Below are 21,828 nucleotides of genomic sequence, written 5' to 3' on the forward strand. Positions count from 1 at the left end.
CTGACAAGGCATTAGGCGTGAGTTAATTGTTTGACCAAATATAGCAGGCTAATTTTTAAGTTGATAATTTTGTAAGGCCTGTGAATGTTATAAATATCCAAATGGCCTTTGGCAAAAAAAGGTTCCCCACCCCTGCACTAGATCAAAAAAAATTAAAAATCCCAGGCCTCAACTTGAATAATATTTTTTAATAAAATTATCTTTCCACACAATTTTTTATAATTCTTAATCGGGGTGGGCAATTATAGAACCAGGAGCCTAGACTAAAAACCTAACAATATAATGTTTCTGAACTATTATCTTTTATAATAATAAAAGGGTAATATGCTAATTAGACTGAATGTCCTTCCAGACGTCATTCCTTCTGGACAAAGCCGCAGGGGGCGGGGACCGCAGAGAGGCCCTTGCACGAATTTCGTGCACCGGGCCTCTAGTAAATAATATAAGTCAAATCTTTAAGGACTCGTTCAGAGATGTATATAATTCTGAAATGTATTATCCAGTGTTGTTTTCCTTAAATGGACCATTCCTGAATTTTTTATTAACTTTGTCACAGGACTGAAATCTGTATTTGCTGGTCTGTGATTGGCATTTTGGAGAACAGGAAAAACAGTGAAGCCTGGGTTGGCTCATCTACGGTCAACAAATAGAATCATATTCCCAATCTCTCCAATATAATCTAAGTTCATAATCCTAATTGTTGTCCTACTCAAATTCAAACTCTGAATTTTTAAGAATATATCTTTTGATGTCGTTAGAATACCTTTGGATGAAAAAATTTAAGTCCCACAGCTGCAAAATATATAAGCAACTATTAGGTTTTTTATCTTAATGTTTGTGTCAGCATAAATGTATTTAATTCAATAAAAATTTATTGAACTTTACTATTTATAAGGCCCCTTAAGTCTCCTGCCAGACATCTGAGTAAAGCAAAAGCTTTGTACTCAATGGGCTGACAAAAAAATATACAAATAACTATACTACATGATCACTGACTGTATCTCTCCTGCCAGGTAAGTATACGGTATAGTTACAACTATACTACAAAAGATGGTAAAAGTGCCATAAAGAAAAGTTTAGGAAAATAACAAGGACCTTCAAAGAAGGGAGATCACAATCTGTTTTGGGTCACAAACAGTAGTGTGAACTAAGCCATGGGGAAATGGAGCAAGGAACATGTTTAGGAAACCATGAAAGACACAGCTTGGCTAGAGCCCAGGCACAGAAATATGACTCCAACGACAGACAGGAGCCACACTGCCAGCAAAGGGCTCTGAAGTCAGGCTGAGGATCTGTAATAAAGCCACTTTATGTACCTGCGCTGCAAACAAGACTGTGCTTCTTGGGGATATGAAAGTAATGAAATAACCTATGTTGAGAGCGTAAGAACAGAATAATCCTGCAATAATCCAGAAAAGGGAGTAAGGAGGGTGTGAACCAGGTGGCTCCAGGTGACAGTGGGAATGGAGAGGTGACGTTGTGCTTAGAGAACCTACTGGATTTGGTAACAGACTTGGTATTCAGAGCAATGAAGAAGGGAGAGGGGAGTTAAAAGATCAGGCCATAGTTCTGAATCTAGATGACCAGAATAACCCTAATAAAAGTGTCCTAATAAAATTAGTTAAGTCAAAGGGGAGAACTGAGCATTTTGTATTGTTTAGTTCAGGGAAAGAAAGGTGCAAATAAGATCCTGGTCTGGACGTATTACATTTGAGGAAACAGGTGCAAAATTTGGCACACAATTAGACATGTCACTAGACCAGTGGTCGGCAAACTCATTAGTCAACAGAGCCAAATATCAACAGTACAACGATTGAAATTTCTTTTGAGGGCCCAAAACAGACTTCTGCGCATGGGCCATGAAGTTTCAATCGCACTGTACGTACGCAACCGCACGTGGTATTTTGTGGAAGAGCCACACTCAAGGGGCCAAAGAGCCGCATGTGGCTCGCGAGCCACAGTTTGCTGACCACTGCACTAGACTATTGAAGAGGGCTCCATAATAAGGATGAGATTTCAATTTTCTCCACAGACGAGGAGATATATCAAGGAGTGTGAGTAAACAAGACAGAAAATGAAGATGAAGATAGAATCTTGGAGAATGACTAGGTTTAAAGAATGGGAAAAAGAAGAGAACCTAATAAAAGTGACAATGGTCTGAAGTAAGACAAGAAGCAATATGTCCTAAGAGCTAGAATGTCTGTTAAGAATTTAAAAAAGGGTCCTAACTGGTTTGGCTCAGTGGATAGAGCGTCGGCCTGCGGACTGGAGGGTTCCAGGTTCGATTCCAGTCAAGGGCATGTACCTTGGTTGCGGGCACATCCCCACTGGGGAGTGTGCAGGAGGCAGCTGGTCGATGTTTCTCTCTCATCGATGTTTCTAACTCTCTATCCCTCTCCCTTCCTCTCTGTAAAAAATCAATAAAATATATTTAAAAAAAAAAAAAAGGGGTAGCCATCTTTAGAGTGTCAAACACTGAAAAGGACCCAGGAAATATAAGTACAGAGAAAAATAAAAGCCCACTGGGATATGACATTGAAGAGTTCTATGATTTTTAAGAAATCAGATGGCAAAGGTTTGGAAGATGGCAACCAAGAGGAGTCACTGATTTTAACTGTCTTTTAAAAGACAGAAATCCACTCTATCTCCAAGAACTATACTCAAAGTCTAATGCAAATCCTGTAGAGGACTGGTAAATCCACTGGAGGGGAAGGAGAGGGGGAAAAACCCTTATTTTTAGCATCTGAAGACTCCCATGGTGTAAATACTACCACCATAGCTGATTTGGAGCTGCCAATGTGTGTCAAAATTCCTGAGAACTTAGCAATGGCTGCCAGTATGAGCCAACTACAGCATACCACTGCACACCACCTATTTTATAGTCTACTCTGCAACTGAGCAATTCTGTGACAGCTTTCCTCGGAATTCAACTGATACTCATTCTCTGGGACAACCTTGCTGCAATTCACACAAGTCTACTCTACTCTTGTTACATTGAGCTTTCTCAACTGTATTGCAACGGAAAAGGATCAGATGTTGAAAGCCAATGGCTCCCAGGCATGCGTGTCTTTACTGAGAGTCACAAAGGAAAAAACAAGAATCATATGCTTTAAAAAAAACAACCTTCCTAAGACTTTTTATAATTGTTTCCTTTGTTAGTGTCATCTTTCCATCTAAACCTGAAAAGTCTTAAGGATAGGAAACTTGATTCAAGACTTCTGTTTTCCACAATCTACTTGGCTGTTGAATTAGTTCTACTGTAGATTAACAAAAAATACACACACACACACACACATACACTGAGTGACCAGATTATTACGATCTCTGAACGCATAATAATCTGGCCACACAGTGTATATCCTATATAATAGAAGGCTAATATGCAAACTGTCCCCTCGACCAGAAGTCCAACCAGCACGCAGGCTGGCCAACTGCCCATGTCCCCTCCCCTTGGCTAGGCTGGCCGGACCCCACCCATGCATGAATTCATGCATCGGGCCTCTAATATATATATATATTATATATATATATATATATATATATATATATATATATATATTTTTTTTTTTTTTTTTTTTTTCAACAGAGCTCCGTGTCAATGCAAGGAATAAATAAGAAAGTGGCAGTTGAGTAAGTCAGATAAATAAGAACAAAACAGTCCAAATTAGTTGCCATCCCAGTGAGAGGCAGTAGAGGTATGGGGAAAGCACCTTAGACTAAATCCAGACACTTGGGGGCTTCAAATTCAGCCCTACTACTTACTAGTCCTTAGGGTGCTAGTAACCTCCCAGTTGCAGGTCTAACTGAAAAATGGGAACAGCAATACCTAATACACAGGGTCAACCTTAGGTTTAACATGAGCACATTTAGGAAACACCCAGCAGGAGCAGGTACTTGCTTTCCTGCTTGGTACAATTCAGAAGGCCATACTAGTTTGGACACTGGCCATACCTCGAGTGTATTGCCAAGAGTACCAAGGAGACCAACCTCTGTTGTGGCACCCTGGCTAGTCAGCTGCTAAGGATTTTTTATAATCTGTTTCCTGTGACTTCCAGCCATCACCCAAAGCCACACATTCCTTTCACAGTCGTATTCCAAGCCCCACAACAACTGGGAGACAAAAGAGTCCACCTTAAAGCAGTCTCAAAAGAGCCAAAAACATGTGACAAACTATACGGAGACAAGCAACTCCTGTTCACATGACATTCAGCATCCTACCTGAACAAGGAAGCTCAAACACAAACCAAAAAAAGAACTCATTTATCATATAATCAAAATTCAAGGGAATAACCTAGTTTTTAATATTTCAGAATTACCTCCAACCCTGCCCATCCCACACCACATATTTCCAAATACTCCTGTCTTCATGGTACTCCACATTATCTTCTATCATTTAGATCGTTTCATACGCAAATTTATCCAGACACCTGAAGGAGAATTGATATCAAAATGTTAAGCATACAGATGGGAGCACAGAAGTTTATTACTCTCCAACATAAATTACTAGCCTTGAGACATTAGGAACTAATGTTCAAAGCAACTGAATTTTTCCACTTATTAACTACTATTTATCCGTCTGCTGACAGGTGCATAAAGTTAGTTACAGGTGGAAAAGAATAACTTAAACTTAGTATATATATTAAAAAGCTTCACATTAGACATCTGTTTTCCAGCTTTCATACAGTTTTCTAAATATGTGTCATTTGAGATATACATACACAGTTTTCCAGTAAATCGGAACACTTGGAAGCAAAGGGACATCTCCATTTGAAAGATTAATTCTTAACTTGCTAACCATATCGGGTTAACTTTCTAAAAAGTAATTGTAAGTTTAACATTTTCTGAAACCCAAAGCCATATACCCACTCCTCTAACCCCCGTTCCCTCACAACGGGGCTGCTCCCTCCCTGGTCAACCCCCTTCTGTGCCCGGCTCCTAGGGTGAATTGGGGCTCTCCATCCCCGAGCGCCCCAAAGAAGCACCGCCCCTTCCTCCAGGTTTTGGAGACGCTCGGCCCAGACAGCACTTTGGTTCAGGCCCCCGGTTGGACAGAGCACAGCGCGCACCTGGACACGGAAGCCGCGCTCGGAGTGGACACAGTGTCTCGGCCGTTTCCAGTGACTGGGGTCAGGTGCAGGGACGGCTGGTCACCGCCCGCCGGCCGGGCAGGGCCAGGGTCCGAGGCCGCCGCGGCACCGAAGGAGAGCCTCCGCGGCCGACGAGCCCAGGTCTGGGTGTCTGGCCACCGTCGCCGCCGCCCCGCGGAGACGCTTTCACAATAACGCGGCGGCCCCTCCGCGGGTTCAAGCGGCCTCCGGACGCTGCCGGGGTCGGACTCAGTCACCTCCCGCGTCCCGGCGCCGACCGGCATCCGCCTGGGGCAGAGCGGGCCGGGAGGCGCGAGGGAGCGGCCGGACGAGTCCTCGGCGCCGCCCGGCCGGACTCGGCCCCTGGCCCGCGTGGAAGGCGCGCGCCCGAGCCCCACCAGTCTCGGCCGCACTCACCTTTCGCCAATGTCCTCGTCCTCCGCCGCCATTGCCGCCGCCGCTGCGCAAGCGCCAAGCTCTGCCTCCTAGCCGGCTGACGGGCCGACTGGGCCGCTGGGGCCGCCGCCGCCCTTAAGGCCGCGCTACGCACGCATGCGTAGCCCGCCCACTCGCACGATCCGGCGGCACAGCCGCACGCAGGCGCGTGCCCAGTCACTTCCCCCGCTCCCCGCCTCGGGCCAAACACCTGCAATGCAGACGTCATCGCGTTCTACCGGCTCTTATGTGGGTCCTGGGCCCGGCAGTCAACCTGGAGGATCTGGTGAGATTCGCCCGATAATTATGTAGTAACTCATCTCAGTAAGGACCGTATTAATGCATCATCCGCTGTACTGACTGACTGTCAGGTACTGGGCACCAGGCAGGCACCTGCTAGTACCTTGGAAGAGCCACGATAGTAACTGATTAATGTTTAATGACGAATGGAAATGTCCTAATGGAGGTGATGTGTGGCCTTCCACCAGCCCTTTCCTACAGGTGGATAGCCAAAGGGGACAGGGAGACTCTCAGGACCCTTCTGTATCTACTGCGCTAGACGCTGCCATTACAATAGTGGTCAAAGCCAGCAACTTCCACCCGCACTCTGTGTACATGGAGGTGTGTACAGAGTATTTAGACAGAGTTCTTGAGTGGGAATCACTAATGTGAATGTCAACATTCCGTGACCTGTTTTCAAGTCTTTTAGCCATCAGACATTGCCTATAGTATTCGTCTATAGTATTTACTGGGTACCTACTATGTGCCCACTGTTCTAGGCGCTGAGAAACAAAGCACTGAAATAGAGATCGTACCTTTGCAGAGCCTATGCTAATGTAATACCTTTTATTTTTAATGCAGGTCATTGCTCTTCTTCCCTGAGCCTCCTCCCTCACTACACTCTTTCTCTCCGGGGTCCCTGTAATTCAGACTCTATCTCCCTCAGATTCTCAGCCTTGTATGATTGTTACAGCTTTTTAATGAACATTAGTGAATATCCTCCCAACTACACTGGAAGTTCCTTGAGGTTAGGTTTGGTGTTTTCTGTGATTTAGAGAAAAATTAAAACCCCACTCATAATTCCTTGAGCATAGTCATAGCAATAAATATTTTGTGGTGTTTGAACCAATTTATAAATATTTTAGGGAAGACTAAGACATACAAGATCACTTTTTCAGGAATTCATGGCATTGCTAGAGATTTGTAGTGTCTCTGCAGAAAATGACCCTCTACAATCTCCACCTCTCAGACCATATCTATATTAGGGGCACCTCCTTCTATATTGGCCAGGCTGGTTATTGGGGACGCTACTGCCTGGAGTACAGTCTCAGCCCAGTGGTACTGAGTTCATTTAACAAAATCCAAAGATGTGGTGGCAATTCTTGCAGCACCTTCAGAAAGTTGGACTGACATACATGTACTCTCAAAGGTCTTTGTGGACCTGGAGCCTGCTCTCATAGATGCCAGTGGCTCCTGCACAGTGAGAGAGAGGGGGTGGATGGAAAGAAAGAGAGAGCTATCAGTGTCCTAACCCTTTTAGTGACCTACTAACCAATTACCTTGAGTGATCAGTACTTACATTGGAAGATCACCAGTGCCTACTCTGAATTCTCCCATCAGTTAGTCAGAGGTAAAACTTTGCAAGGCAAATACATTGTCTGCTTTGCCTAATCTACCGCAGGGCTATGGAGTCTGGAGACCTGAATGCTGCCATTATATCACCAAGACTAAGTACGCCATAGGTTGATGACTGGTGACCCACTGGTTTCAAGGTGGGCTTTAATATCTAGCCCCTGTTCCCCACTCCCAACAGAGATTCTCCAGGGGAAATGTTGAACAACACCGCAGCCACCACAGGGTCTGGGCCTTTATCATAAATGTGCCAAGCAAACACTTACAAGGCAGAATGAGGGTAACAGCATGGAGGATTTTCTGAGGGCTTCAATGGCCTGTCTGCCCTATAAGTGCTTATAAAATGCTATAATTAAACTAAGTGAGGGAGCAGGTGTGGCAGGGAAATAAGAAGAACATGGGAAGGTAAGGGAAAATGGTAGCTGGGTCAAGGGAAAGGCCTCGAAGGACACCAGTGAGCTGTATGACCTTGCAAGGGGCAGGGGGGAGGGGGAGGCGGGGACTGGGCTGGGGGAGAGGAAGTCTCATGATAGAGTTTCTCAAACTCTAATCGGTATCTTGTTAAATTGTAGATTCAGACTCTGTAGATCTGAGGTGGGGCCTGATTCTCTGTTCACTGAGATGCTCCACTTCGAACCAGCTCCCAGGGATTGGGGTGGTCAGCAGACCACCCTTTAAGTAGCGAGATTCTAGAGCAGCCTTGCCCACTAGAACTTTCTGCCGTGCTGGAACTGTTATAAATATAGTCGATATGAACTATGTAGCTATGAGGCATTTGAAATATGGCCAGCGCAACTGAATTTTTAATTTTAATTACATTAAATTTTAGAACACACAGAGCTAATGGCTACCATGTTGGACAGCAAGGTGTAGATCTTATACTCCTCATCCATGAAAACGAGAGTTTAAGACTAGATGACTCCCAACATTCTTTTTGGCGTTCTGTGGTTCCAAATTGTCTTCAAGGTATGTATGGGGGTAGGGGTGGGAGACTGGTGGGTGGAACACTTGTTAAAGTCTGGAGTAAAGCCTGAGGGGTTGAGAGCTGCTCCGTGGTGAACATGCAGCATGTCCCCTAGGGGCTGGATTCTAGAACTCAGTGGTGGAGCTGCCCTCCAGAGACAAGAGACTGACTAGCCAATGAGTGTCTGTGGAACTCTCAGAACCACATAAAAGGCCTTCTTCAGCAAGATACAAATGCCAGGCCAGAAAGGAAGAGAGATTAATTCAACCACATCAAAATTTAAAACAGCTTGGTTGGTGTGGCTCAGTGGTTGAATGTCGACCCATGAACCAGAAGGTCAAGGTTCAATTCCTGGTCAGGACCCTGGTTTCAGGCTCAGTAGCAGGCATGCAGGAGGTAGCTAAACAATGATTCTCATCATTGATGTTTCTCTCTCTCCCTTCCTCTCTCTGAAATCAATAACATATTTTTTTTAAATTTGAAACACCTCTGTGAAAAAAGACACAATATAACACAATGCAAAAATATGAAACAGACCAAGCTTTACTATCTTTAATATATAAAGAAAATTGGATTGAAAAAATAGATTTTAAAAATTCTTCTCAGGGGAGAAAACTCCAAAGCCATAAACAGCCATGAGATGCTGACACTGACCTGTGATCAAGGGAATGCACATTCAAACCATGATGACAAAAATGAGAAAGGTTCATGGTCATAAATATTGGCAAGAACGTGGATCCATGGGGACCGTTTCCACATAGTTGATGGGACTGCCAATTGATAGAGCCATTTGGAAAGCAGTTTGGGAGTTATATGTAAAATTAATGTGCCCTCTACTAGCCCAGCAATTTAACTTGTGGGAGTCTGGCCTTTCTCGTGTGCACAAAGAGATGTATAAAAGGATGTTTGTTACCTTCAGTATTCTAATAGCAAGAAAAAAAAGAAATTAATAAGAGTGCCTATGATGAAATAAATTCTGGCATCCCCATAATATGAAATACTGTGGCAACAATGAAGAAAAATGAGGTAAATGAGTGTGTACTAATATGGAAAGCTCTCTGGAGCACATTAGATGTAGAAAAATCAAAATCCATGAAATATGAGCCAAAAGTTGATTCTTTTAAATTAATAAAATTGACAAACTCCTAGCTAACTGATCAAGAAGAAAGAAAAGAAAAACACAAATGAACAATATCTGGTTTGGTAAAGAGGATATCATTACAGATCCTACCCACATTAAAATAATAACTAGGCAATATTACAAACAGCTTTATGCCAATAAATTTGACAGTTGTGATGAAGTAGTCAAAATATTTAAAGGAAATAACTTGCCCAAACTGACAAGATAAAAAAGAAAACGTGAATAGCTCAAAATCTATTTTTTAATTGAATGTGTAATTTTAAAAAAATTCCCACAAATAAAAGTATTTTTTCAAATAGGTAATTAGTCACCCCCTACGATGTTGTCAGATGGTCACAAGTTCTTTGCCACTTCTCACACTGAGCGTGAGAGTGTATTTTCCCTCCCCTGCAATCTGAGCTGTGATTTGTTTTGACCAGTACAATGGGACAGAAGTGATGCTGTGTCAGTTCCAATGCTAGAACTTAGGAGATCTGTGGCTTCAGTGTTTACCGAGTCATGTGTTTCTCTTGAACGTCAGCTGCCCTGGCAAAAATCTAACCACTGGGAGACCACCATGCTGTGAGGAAGTCCTACTGGCCACGTGGAGAGAGAAGCCATGTGGAGAGCCCCGAAGCACCAGAGTTGTGAGTGGAGCCCTTTAAAAATTTCCAGCTCCCTTTCCCCCCATGTGGATAAACTGTCTGCCCAAGTGAGCTTAAATTCCTGACCCACAGAACTGTGAGGAAGTAGAATGGTCATCGCTTTAAGCCGCTGTGTTTTAAGGTAGTTTGTTCTGTAGCAATAGACAATTACACCACAGTTGCTTCATATAGTGCTAACCCTTTACCCGACCAATGTATAATGCTGCTATTTCATATAGGAAATTATGTAGCTGATTTATTGAGTTCCAAGATTTATTTCAAAATAGTTTGTGTAGCTTCTAATTTTGAGGTCACTGCAGATTCAGATGCAGTTGTAAGAATAATATGAAGAGATCCCATGTCGGCTCACGTCTTTTGCCCATTTTCTAACTGTTGAGTTGTGACATAGAATGTTGGGAGTCATCTAGTCTTAAACTCTTGTTTTCATGGCCTTTTTATATTTTCTAGGCACTAGTTCTTTGTCAGATGTGTGGTTTGCAAATACTTCCTCCAATATGAAGCTTGTCTTCTCATCTTCACACGGCTTTTGAAGAATAAAGTTTTTTAATTTAATGAAATCTAATGTTTTGATTTTTGATGACTTAAACTTTTGATGTTGTCTAAGAACTTCTTGCCTAACCTGAGACCCCAAAGATTTTCTCCTTTGTCTTATTCTAAATGTATGGTTTTACATGTTACATTTAACTCCGTGATCCATTTTGAGTTAATATTTGAATGAAGCGAGAGGTTTTGGTCAAGGATGTTTGTTTATTGCCCACGGATATCTAATTGCTTGGGCACCATTTGTTGAAATAACAAATAGTCTTTAACGTATTATGATGTAGCCTATTGTGCTCTTATAAAGAATACTAGTGGCCCTGTGCATGAAATTCATGCACGGAGGGGGTTTCTCTCAGCCCAGCCTGCACCCTCCCCAATTGGGGACCCCTTGAAGGATGTCCGACTGCTGGTTTAGGCCAGATCCCACATCCTTCTCACAATCTGGGACTGCTGGCTCCTAACCGCACACCTGCCTGCCTGCCTGATCACCCCTAACTGCCTCTTCCTGCCTGCTTGATTGCCCCTAACCCCTCTTCCTGCCTCTGCCTCTGGGCCTCTCTCCATGCCTGATCCGAAGCCTCTATGGCAGCTGCTGATCAGCCCTTGCCTCTCTCTCTCTGGGCCTCGCCAGCAGCCATGGTGGCTGCTGATTAGGCCCTGCCTCTCTCTGGGCCTCATCTGCAGCCACTGAGGCAGTGGTGAGTTCATTAGGCCTCTGCCTGGCCTGGGCCAGAGGCTAACAACTTCACTGCACCTGCCTCGACCCACCCCACACCCTCCTGCTGCCTTTCCCCCTACCCCCCCCCCCCCACTGCCTCCCCTTCCCCACGCCTGATGACTGGTTGTTTAGGATGTGATGGCCCATGGTCTTTTATAATGTAGATATGATGTGTGAACAATGCCGGGCATTTTTCAGGGTAAGGAGATTTGTGGTTGTGGATGCGGAGATGTGGTGCTCAAATCCCTCTTTAAGGAAGGCCTTATTACCCCAGCTGCTGTGAGAGTTTCGGTGGAATAGCCTCTAGCCTTCAGGCCCTCACGAAGGTCATGCCCTTCAGAGGAAGGCTCACATCTGATCACAGATGCAGGTAGCGATATTAAGGGTCAACTATTTCCACCCAAATTGGAATGATTCTGATTAGTCCATTTCTGCTCCAGAGCTCTCTATGCCTGAGGCTGGTGAGCCTGCATCACAGCTCAGCTTCTCCCTCTGCCCGATTCTACTTGCTCCCTCCTTCTCACAGGTGTGGATCTCAAGGGAACATTAAACTCAGTTTTAGAGACCACTTCCTGCGAATTTCAAACTGACGCTCCTTTTCACTTTTACTGAATGATTAGCGTGACATTTGGCTTAGGTTTTGAGATCGGTGAAAAGGTTATGACTTGATGGTTTTTATACTACTGTTGTAGGAGTCAGTCACAACAGGAAAACTCTCATGAGAAAATGTGCTCTCACAGCACACCACTGCAAAAGGAGAGTCAGCTGGAATGTAGGGAAGGGATGGATGCGAGTGGTAGGATGAGCACCAGCGTGCACATAAGAGAAAGAGACCACAGTGAGGCAGAGTGAGAGCTGCATGATGCTGTCACCATAGTTTGTAGTGGTTCCAACACTAACCAGAAAGGTAGATGTGTGGGTGACTGTCCATAAGTGCAGCAGGACCAAATCTCCCCCATCAACATGGGGTAAGAAATCGGGTAGTCATGACCCTGCAGTCATCCCCAAACTTGTCCCAGCTCCCATGTTGATGTCCTCCTAACACCTTTCATGACTCCTTAGGAAAACCAGACTTAGAGACGAAAGTCATAGGAGTGATGGTCCAATTTCAAGCTCAAATGCCAGTGGAGTTGGAGGCAGAAAAGGGAGCAGAAAGGAAGGGGCCAGAGAGGCTAGAGTTCAGTTTCCAGACATGTCCCCAGACCCCATGAAGTCATACTTTGAGAAGTAAATTTTAACAGTGTCCCTTTTCTCTACCTTTCATTTAATTAAAATGGAAAAGTCCTGGATTTGTATTGTCAGTAGGATTAGTGTTTTTAAAAAGGATTTTTCCTACCATATTTCAGTTATTTTAACTTCTCTTTTTCTTCTGATTGTTTGTTCTTTTCTGATCAGTTCATGCCGAAATAATAGGCATTCTCACAGATCAGGAAAAGTGTTACCCTCCAAAATGTTCACATTGAATATGTAAGGTGCCTTTCTGTGCTTGAACTTCCAAGAGCAAAACCCATCTTTGTAGCCATTATTTATGCAGGGGCAGGTTTATACAGTAGCAGAAAGTGTCCATACCCATAATTCCCTCTGACATTGATGTTGCCTCACCATTTTGAAAATGCATCCTTCAGTTTAATACAGCTTACCCATTCTGTGTAGTCTGCACTTGTGGTGGAAAACAAACAGCAACTGGTGTCCTGGCTCTATTACATTTTCTGACAAGTGGAAAATACCTGTTTGTGATGCAATACATACTGGGTTGTAAGTAATTCAGCAAATTGGCTTATTTAGCTTTCGCTCTGCAGGGAACAATTTTCACCCATCATTGATTCCCCACTGAAATATGTTGGGATTGTTGATACCAGCAGCCGGAAGAGCTTGGTGGTGGTTTGAGTGAATGAGGAGTTAGTGCAAATGCTGTTCACCCTGCAAAACTAGCCAAGCTCATTTTGCTTACCTACGTGACTGGAGCCGGCCCTAGTCAGTTCATGACAGTCTAGTGTTAAATATTCAAGACCTTTGTGAGCTAGATGTTTGAAACTGAGGATGTTTACACCACAGAAATTGTCAGTTTTTCAAATCAGGGTGTTTTAGTTTGTTTGTTTGAGAGCTGGCTTACCAACACACCATTTCCTCCTCTACCTCAATGTAGGAGGGCTACCAAGGAGATGGCAGGCAAAGAAATGAAGGCTTTGCAGGGGAAAGTGAATAAACACTAGTAAACTGAAAACACAAAGAATCGGATGACAAAGGTATAAATTTCTGTAAAAGTACCCAGGTATAGATAAGCACATTTAAGCATTTGAGAGCTAGAGACTGGTTATTTGATCAAGCAAGTATGGTAATGACTCATGAAAGTGAGTTTCAAATAAGGCTTGTTTTCTTTTAAGTTGAAGTATACAGCACAAAGCATAATGGTTATCACAAAGTTAACATCCGCATAAGCACAATCCAGATACCTACAGCTGGAAGAACTTTATGAAGCAAATTTTCTGGGATAAAAAGGCATAATGTAGGAGGAAGTAATGGAGGACGCAATCCAGGCAGGCATGCAACAAAAGAGCTCCATAGCAGTACTGAGCTTCAAGAATTTCAGTTGGCACTGGCGGGGTAGCTCATTTGGTTAGAGCATCTTCCCGATATGCCAAGGTTGCAGGTTCGATCCCTCATCAGGGCACATACAAGAATCAACCAAAGAATGCTTAAATAAGTAGAACAACAAATTGGTAACAAATCTGCCTCTCTTTCTCTCATCAATACATTAAAAAAATTTTTTTCAGTTGGACAGTATAACCTCTGGATTTTTCTTTTATTTTGATAGGTGCTGCAAATCAGTTTTCTGAAGACTTTTTTAGCTGTGCTGATGAATATACATTTACTAGTTAAACTTAGGGCTTTTCTGCTTTGCAATGTGAAGGTGTTACTTAGGTACCCTCCCCTCTTCTTAGTGCAGTCTCTGATTTAATGTAATTTTTTCAGCTGCAAGCGGGCAAAATAGACTGTTATTAACTATCCCGGGTTCAGTAGCATCTGCAGTATCTCTGTAGTTACTTGCTACTTCTGTATTAACTCATCAGTTTCATTTAGATACATGTACCTTCTTTTCCTGGGGGAAAGTTGAAGTATAATAATTTCTTGAGAGTGAAGATATATAGCTTTGAGTCCAAAAGAAGAGGGATGTCAGGGCCTACTAAATCCAGTGTAAGTTTTTCTTCTGCCGGAGCCTGCCGGCATCAGTCGAACAGTACCTGCAAGTGGGGGAGAGGATGAGAAAAGACAGACAGAAAACAGAATGGGATCGGGAGGACTGTAGCACTTCCCGCTTACAGTCCCGAGTTTATTTCTCACCATACATTTATACAGGGTCAGTTACATTCCACACAATACATCATTCCTGGTATGTGGTAAACATAATTATATCCCTTTGCTTTAGGTTTCCTACTGATCTTTACACAAAGTTCCTTCTCTTGGCTAAGATTCCAATGGCTAAACCTGTACAAACACCTTTGACGCCACCTAAGTTCCTTTCCATGAGATAGTCTAGCTATACTTCTTGCTTAAGGACAATTACGCTTATAAATCAACTGTGCCTGAAGATTAACTAAGCTCTAGGGGGCAGAATGTGTGATTACTAAACTATTGTGCTTAAGGGTCTCTAAGCCTAAAAGGGGGGCAGGATGCATGACTAACCTTGGGAACAGGCAGGCCACTGTGTGAAACCTGCCCTCTCAGGACTTTGTCAACTGAGGTCGCTCCCAACATCTTCTCTACAAGACTTTAAGTTCAATGAAGGCTAGGACAATGTAGGACACATAGTGTTTGTTTATTAATTATTTGTGGACTTGGATTGGATAAAGCTGAATAAAATCTTTTGAAAGATGTTATGAATAGTGTTCTTATCTTAACTTCATCCTAGTTTTGCATCCATGATTTCATCTAATTTTACTGCCCTCCAAAAAATAGAACATTTATTGATAATTTTGTACCAGTAACAGAATGTTAATTGAAAGGAACACATACTCGCTGGTGCATCAGAGAGACAAGAAATAAATGATGTGATGAGCACTTTATTATTCATTTTATCAAAAGGCGCTGCCTCAAGGAGGTGTTTCTTATTATCAATGCACTTGCACAAGTACATTTGAGGCTGTTGACTTCTTTCAGAGATAGTAAATTGCTCATTTATTACGTTAATGTTAATACACACAGCTTAAGGCATGCATTTCATCAGATAGGAAATCAAAGGAGCTGAAGTAACACAAACAGAACATAGCTGGTTTAAGATAATTTTTTCTTGCATGTATGCTTTTCCCTAAGACCTGCTTTAACCCCTACCGAGAAACCCTTTCATGACAGTCTTGCTTTTTATTGAAGTTGTTTCTTTAACTTCTTCAAATAACTTACGATTGCACTTTTTCTGTGATTCTTTATGATTTACAAAAAGAGGTTCAGGTTACTACAACTTGTTGTTTGATGTCCTGTTGCTTCTTTTTCTAATCATCCAAAAAAGACACTAGATCTGATATTCTTGATGAATTTGTTCAGTAACTCCATGGTTTTTCTCAATTTTCAAAGCAGTTTCCTTACAACTACCTGTTATTTTTCTTACCTTGTTCCATTAATGATCTTTTACCTACCTAGGACATTCCTAACACCTCCCTGACTCATACCCAGGTTCTGTTGTATTTGGTGAATTCTAAATCCTCTCACCTCTCAACTCCAATACTCGTGATATTTATTATCTGTCCTCAGGTGTGTGTATGTGTGTCAGCCACAGCATGATATGCATCTATATGGGCGAGAGGGACCTTATCACGGTATGTGTGTGTACAACACATAACAGGTTTACGACCAAGTCAAAGTGGAGTAGATGAGGGACTAGTCTTATAGGTACACAGCATTGGATATTTTAATATAGAGTATACATTCTTTTTAAAAAAAACAGATTTATTGACATATAATCTGCATGCCATGAAGTTCACCCTTTAAAAGTGTCCAATTTAGTGGTGTTTAGTTTAGTCACAGTGTTTTGACTGTATCACTACTACTTATTTCGGAACATTTTCATCATCTCCAAAAGAAACCATTAGCATCTCTCCCACCCCCCAGCCTTAGGCAACCACAAACCTATTTTTTGTCTCAATAGATGTACTTTTTCTGAATAGATCATATAAATGCAATCACATAATATTTGGCCTTTTATGTCTAGCTTCTTTAAATTAGCAATTATTCCTGCTTTATCATGTATCAATACTTCATTTCTTTTTATGGCCAAATAATATTCCATCATATGGACATACCACAATTTATCTATCCATTTGACAGTTGTTGGGCTGCTTCTGTTTTTTTGCTATCCTATCTAATAAAAGAGTAATATGCAAATTGACCGTCACACCAAGACACAAGATGTCCGCCCCATGTGGTCAAAGATGGCTGCCCCCATGTGGACACAAAATGGCCACCACAAGATGCCCGCCACAAGATGGCCTGCAGGGGAGGGCAGTTGTGGGAAGTTAGGGATGACCAGGCCAGCAGAGGAGGGCAGTTGGGGGAGACCAGGCCAGCAGGGGAGGGCAGTTGGGAGCCAGCAGTCCTAGATTGTGAGAGGGATGTCCAACCGCCCGTTTAGGCCCGATCCCAGTAGGATTGGGCCTAAACGGGTGGTTGGACATCCCTCAAGGGGTCCCAGATTGGAGAGGGTGCAGGCTGGGCTGAGGGACACCGCCCCCCGTGCATGAATTTCATGCACCGGCCCTCTAGTTATGAATAATGCTGCTGTGAACATGTATGTGCACATTTTTATGTGGACATAAGCTTTAAGTTCTCTTGGGTATATATCTAAAAGTGGAATTTATGAGCCATATAATGACTCTATGTTGAACATTTTTAAGGATAGCAAAAATATTTTCGAAAGCAGGCACAGCATTCTACAGTCCCACCAGCATTCCAATTTTTTCACATCCTTGGAAACACTTGTCATTATCCTTCTTGTGGATTATAGCCACCCTGCTGGATGTGAAATGGTATCTCCTCATGGTTTTGATTAGCATTTTTCTAAGTACTAATGATGTTGAGCATCTTTTCATGTGCTTGTTAGCTATTTGTGTACCTTATGTGAAGAAATGTCTGTTCAAAATCTTTGAATAATTTTAAATTGAATTATTTGTCTTTTTTTATGTTGACTTGCAGGAGTTCTTTATAAATTCTGGATATAAGTCTCTTATCAGATAAATGACTTGCAAATACTTTCTCCATTCTGGGTGATAGCTTTATTGATATTTGCAGCCAAAATTTTAAAATTTTTATGAATGCAAATTTATCTGTGTTTTTTTTTTCTTTTGGCTGCTTATGCTTTTGGTGTCATATCTAAGCTACCATTCATTTGTGATCCAAGGTCATAAAGTTTTGCTCTTATGTTTCCTACGAGTTTCATAGTTTTAGATCTTACATTAGGTCTATGATTCATTTTTAGTTAATTTTTGTATATAGTATGAGGTAGGGGTCCAACTTTATTCTTTTGAATATATCCAGCACCATTTTTTTGGGGAAAAAAATTCTTCTGTCCTATTGGCTCTCTTGCCAAAAATCAATTAACCATAAGTGTAAGGGTATATATCTAGATTCTCAATCACATTCCATTGACCTGTCTATCCTTATGTCAATACCACACTATCTTGATCTGTAGCTTTTTAGTAAGTTTTGAAATCCAGGAGTATGTGTCCTCCAACTTTGTTCTCTTTCACGATAGTTTTAACTCTTTCCCAATCCACTAGACACACAATAATCACTAAATAAATGTTGTTAAATGAAGAGGTGAGCGATGCCCTGTGCATGCATCTCATATTCTAGACTTCCAGGAACCCCAGAGCTTGATAAAACCCCCAATTTGTATCTCATTTCCAGTTTTTTCTTTTTAGATTTTTGGTCAGCTCTAATGTTAGTTGTAAATAACATCAGGTCGCTTTAACGTTAAATAATTACTAGTGATTGATTGTGCTTGACAAATCCCGTGAATTTGACTATTTTTAGGGTGAACTAGAGTTAAATAAAATAACAAGCCCTGAGGATGGGCTTTCCATTGAGATGCCAGGCAGGTCAAATAATGCCAGTTCCCATGGGACAGGGCTTTTGGGAAGCTCAATCTTGTTCTTCCCTTTTTAGTGGCTGCTAAGCTGCTAGTTTTCATGGCTACTGTACTTGGAAGGCTGTTGGTTTTCAAGGCTCCTGTGGAGCTGGGGAATGGGAAATGGGATTAGGGCTCAGATCTCACATTGTCTTACTGTGACTCGGCTGTTTTTCTTGAATAAACACTCATTAGACTGTTGCAACCCTTTAGTTAATTTCCAGAATTTGAAAAAGGGATTTTGATAGTTTTTGCCAGTGTTCTGTCGCTTTTATGGGAGGATAGATTTTCAGAGGTTTTTACTCCAGCATGCCTAGAGTCAGAACAGGTTATTATTCATTTTTTAAATTGAATTTATTGGGATGACATTGATTCACAAAACTGTACAGGTTTCAAGTGTACAACTCAACAAAATATCATCTGCACACTGGATTATGTATTCTTTTCTTAAAAAATCCACACCTGAGGATATGTTATTTATTTATTTTAGAGAGAAGAAGAAGAAAGAGAGAGAGAGAGAGAGAGAGAGAGAGAGAGAGAAACATCTATTGGTTGCCTCCCACATGTGTCCCAGGGATCAAACCCAACAACCTAGGTATGTGCCCTGAACTGGAATTGAACCAGCAACCTTTTTGATGTATGGGACAATGCTCCAACCAACTGAGCCACAGGCCAGGCCTGAATTATGCATTTTTGATTCTTTACTTTTCAGCCTGATTTTCTAACCTTGAGGCAGGTTATAGTAGCCTGTAGGAAGCAGTTATAGGGTTAAGCCTCAGACTGACCTGCTGGCAAAGCCGCAAACAAGTCCCAGCTTAGAGGGCACAGCCCTCTTAGCATAATTAAGCTTGATCTTGTGACTGCTCCCTAGATCTTTCCTGGGTAGCTAATGGGCTGTGAGAGGTGCAGCAAGAGCTGCTAAAACAAGTGAAACTCACAAGAACATTGTAACTATGGTGACCACTACCTTGTTTACCTCTGACTATAAAATAAAGCATCAGCTTGCAGTCTGGATCTGTTCTCTGGTCTCAGTCACACACAGAAGATCCACCTAGACCAGTGGTGGGCAAACTCATTAGTCAACAGAGCCAAATATCAACAGTACAACGATTGAAATTTCTTTTGAGAGCCAAAATTTTTAAACTTAAACTTCTTCTAACGCCACTTCTTCAAAATAGACTCGCCCAGGCCGTGGTATTTTGTCTAAGAGCCACACTCAAGGGGCCAAAGAGCCGCATGTGGCTCGCGAGCCACAGTTTGCTGGCCATGGACCTAGACCCAGCTTATTCTCTTTGTCTGTCTTTTCTTCATCCTTTGCGGGCCCTCCCTCAGGCTTGCCGAACGCTTGGCTGTGCTGGCACGGCACAGTAGCCTAATTCAAGAAAGGCAAGTGGGAGATGGGAAACTTTAGCTTTTACCAGGAAGCAGGAAGGAGGCAGCCCCACTTGGGCGAGCTGGCATGGCCATGGCATATTCAGCCCCACGTTGTCCGCCATATGTGTGGAGCCAGCTCAGCCAAGTTCGGTGAGCCTGAGAGGAGGCGGTGAAGAATTGAGAAAAGACAGACAAGAGAAAAAAGCTGGGTCTGGGTGGGACGCTGCTCTCTGATGGAGAGACAGCGCCACAGCCTGTAAGCCATCTCTTTATTTTACAGCCAGATTTCACGAGTCAAAGTAAGGGCGTGGTTACAACGTTCTCGTGAGTTTCGAATCTACTCAATTACATGCACCTGAACTCTTATCAAGCCCTCATCACTCAGCCATGTGGGACCACAGGTTCGGACCATAGGTTCAAGCTTCCAACCATAGCCTTTGGCTATAATTGTGTTGGAGGGCTTTGCCCTCCAAGCTAGGACTTGCACGTGGCTTTGCCATGAGAGAACCATGCCCTCTCATTAGTCCGAGGCTTGAACCCAGGGGTCCTCAAACTTTTTAAACAGGGGGCCAGTTCACTGTCCCTCAGACGGTTGGAGGGCCGGACTATAGTTAAAAAAAAAAACTATGAACAAATTCCTATGCGCACTGCGGGCCCGGGACGAGTCGGCTGCTAAGCAGGACAGACAGCGGCACCCGGCGGGCCGGATAAATGTCCTCGGCGGGCCGTACTTTGAGGACGCCTGCTTGAACCTGTCCAAACGCTGGGGCCGCTCACTGAGGCAGGAGCCACGTAGGTTGGCTTGGCTTGGCTTTAACAGCAGGTGATATTGTATAAATAACTGCTTTGCATATGACTTTCCTCTTTTGTAATGTGGGGATAATGTTGTTGACCTCACAGATTATTCACTGTAAGAATTAGATATATTACCTCATGTAAGACAGGGAAGACACAGTGTAAACTAAAAAGCAGTTAATAAATATTCTTTCCCAATCCACTAGACACACAATAGTCACTAAATAAATGTTGTTAAATGAAGAAATAGCTAGAGCGCATGACTCCTAATTAGCACAGTGATTGATTAAGGTCATGGGAGCTGGAGCTCAGACAGCCTGCGTTAAAATCCTACCTTAGTAACCTGCTAGCTATGTGACTTTGGGGGATTAGTTACTATTACTATTGCCTATTTACTTCAATTTTGCTCAAATCATGTGTGTGCTGTGGTCTCCCACTCTCTCACCACCCTGCTTACTGCCACCTAGGACAGTTTTGTGTTAGGTGCCTGAGGGAGGGTCAAGTAATTTGCCCCCCTATATGAATGCCCAGTGAACTCCTGCCATTTATTCAGTGAGCATGTCAGATGTTCTAAGCTTCGGCACAGTGTTTCCCTAAGGCAGTGGTTGGCAAACTCATTAGTCAACAGAACCAAATATCAACAGTACAACGATTGAAATTTCTTTGGAGAGCCACATTTTTTAAACTTAAACTTCTTCTAACGCCACTTCTTCAAAATAGACTCGCCCAGGCCGTGGTATTTTGTGGAAGAGCCACACTCAAGGGGCCAAAGAGCCGAATGTGGCTCGCGAGCCGCAGTTTGCCGACCACTGCCCTAAGGAGCTATGGCTTCTGTCCCTTGACTTACATGGGAATTCATGGGGAAAGACAGGAGCAGGTGCAATAAGCATATATTGTTTGACAGGTTTAAGGTTAAATTTTGTATTTATGTAAATAAAATATAAAACTGTATTCAGTAGTATCCTAAAGAATGGCGAGATCCTAGGGACTTGCATAGATAAGGGAAGGCCTCCTGGGGGTGACAGGCTGCAGCCTCGCTCTGAAGAGTAAATAGAGGCTGATTCCCCAGAAAGAGGAGGTGCAGGGGCCCTACAGTGAGGGGGGCACAACAGCTGGAGTAGAGATGCAGTTGAAGGCCTTTCATGGTAGTGGAAGTGGTTGTTGAGGCTACAGCCATGCTAATTACTATTCATGTACTAAGCTTGTTTAATCCCTATATAAATCGGTGAGTTTTAAGTTATTATTATCCCCAATTGCAAATGAAGAACCTGAGACCCAGGAAAGTTAAGTCTGTGCATATGAGTCACACGGCTGGTGATTGCATCAGAGCTTGATATTCTGTCTCCTTCTAGAGCACCAGGGAACATGGCTGAAATTAAGG

At 42.8% G+C, this 21,828-nt stretch overlaps 2 protein-coding genes across 4 annotated transcripts in view; one reads left to right on the forward strand and one right to left on the reverse strand.

The window, feature by feature from the left end:
• ABHD5 (abhydrolase domain containing 5, lysophosphatidic acid acyltransferase) overlaps positions 1–5,642 on the reverse strand; it is a 30,892-nt gene extending 25,250 nt beyond the window's left edge. The window contains exon 1 of one of the 2 annotated variants that reach the window (XM_080675236.1): positions 5,505–5,642. In XM_080675236.1, coding sequence (XP_080531362.1) covers positions 5,505–5,536 — 32 coding nt within the window. In that variant the 5' untranslated portion in view covers positions 5,537–5,642. Of the gene's footprint in view, positions 1–5,066 lie in introns of both variants that reach the window. The other variant, XM_080675235.1, reaches the window with a different exon arrangement.
• Positions 5,643–5,658: 16 nt separating this feature from the next.
• ANO10 (anoctamin 10) overlaps positions 5,659–21,828 on the forward strand; it is a 123,147-nt gene continuing 106,977 nt past the window's right edge. Inside the window, exons 1-3 of one of the 2 annotated variants that reach the window (XM_080675231.1) lie at positions 5,659–5,808; positions 7,984–8,120; positions 9,780–9,885. In XM_080675231.1, coding sequence (XP_080531357.1) covers positions 9,858–9,885 — 28 coding nt within the window. In that variant the 5' untranslated portion in view covers positions 5,659–5,808; positions 7,984–8,120; positions 9,780–9,857. The remainder of the gene's footprint in view (positions 5,809–7,983; positions 8,121–9,779; positions 9,886–21,828) is intronic. The other variant, XM_080675233.1, reaches the window with a different exon arrangement.

This window comes from Plecotus auritus (genome assembly GCF_963455305.1).
Source record: "Plecotus auritus genome assembly, chromosome: 6".
Lineage (NCBI taxonomy): Eukaryota > Metazoa > Chordata > Mammalia > Chiroptera > Vespertilionidae > Plecotus > Plecotus auritus.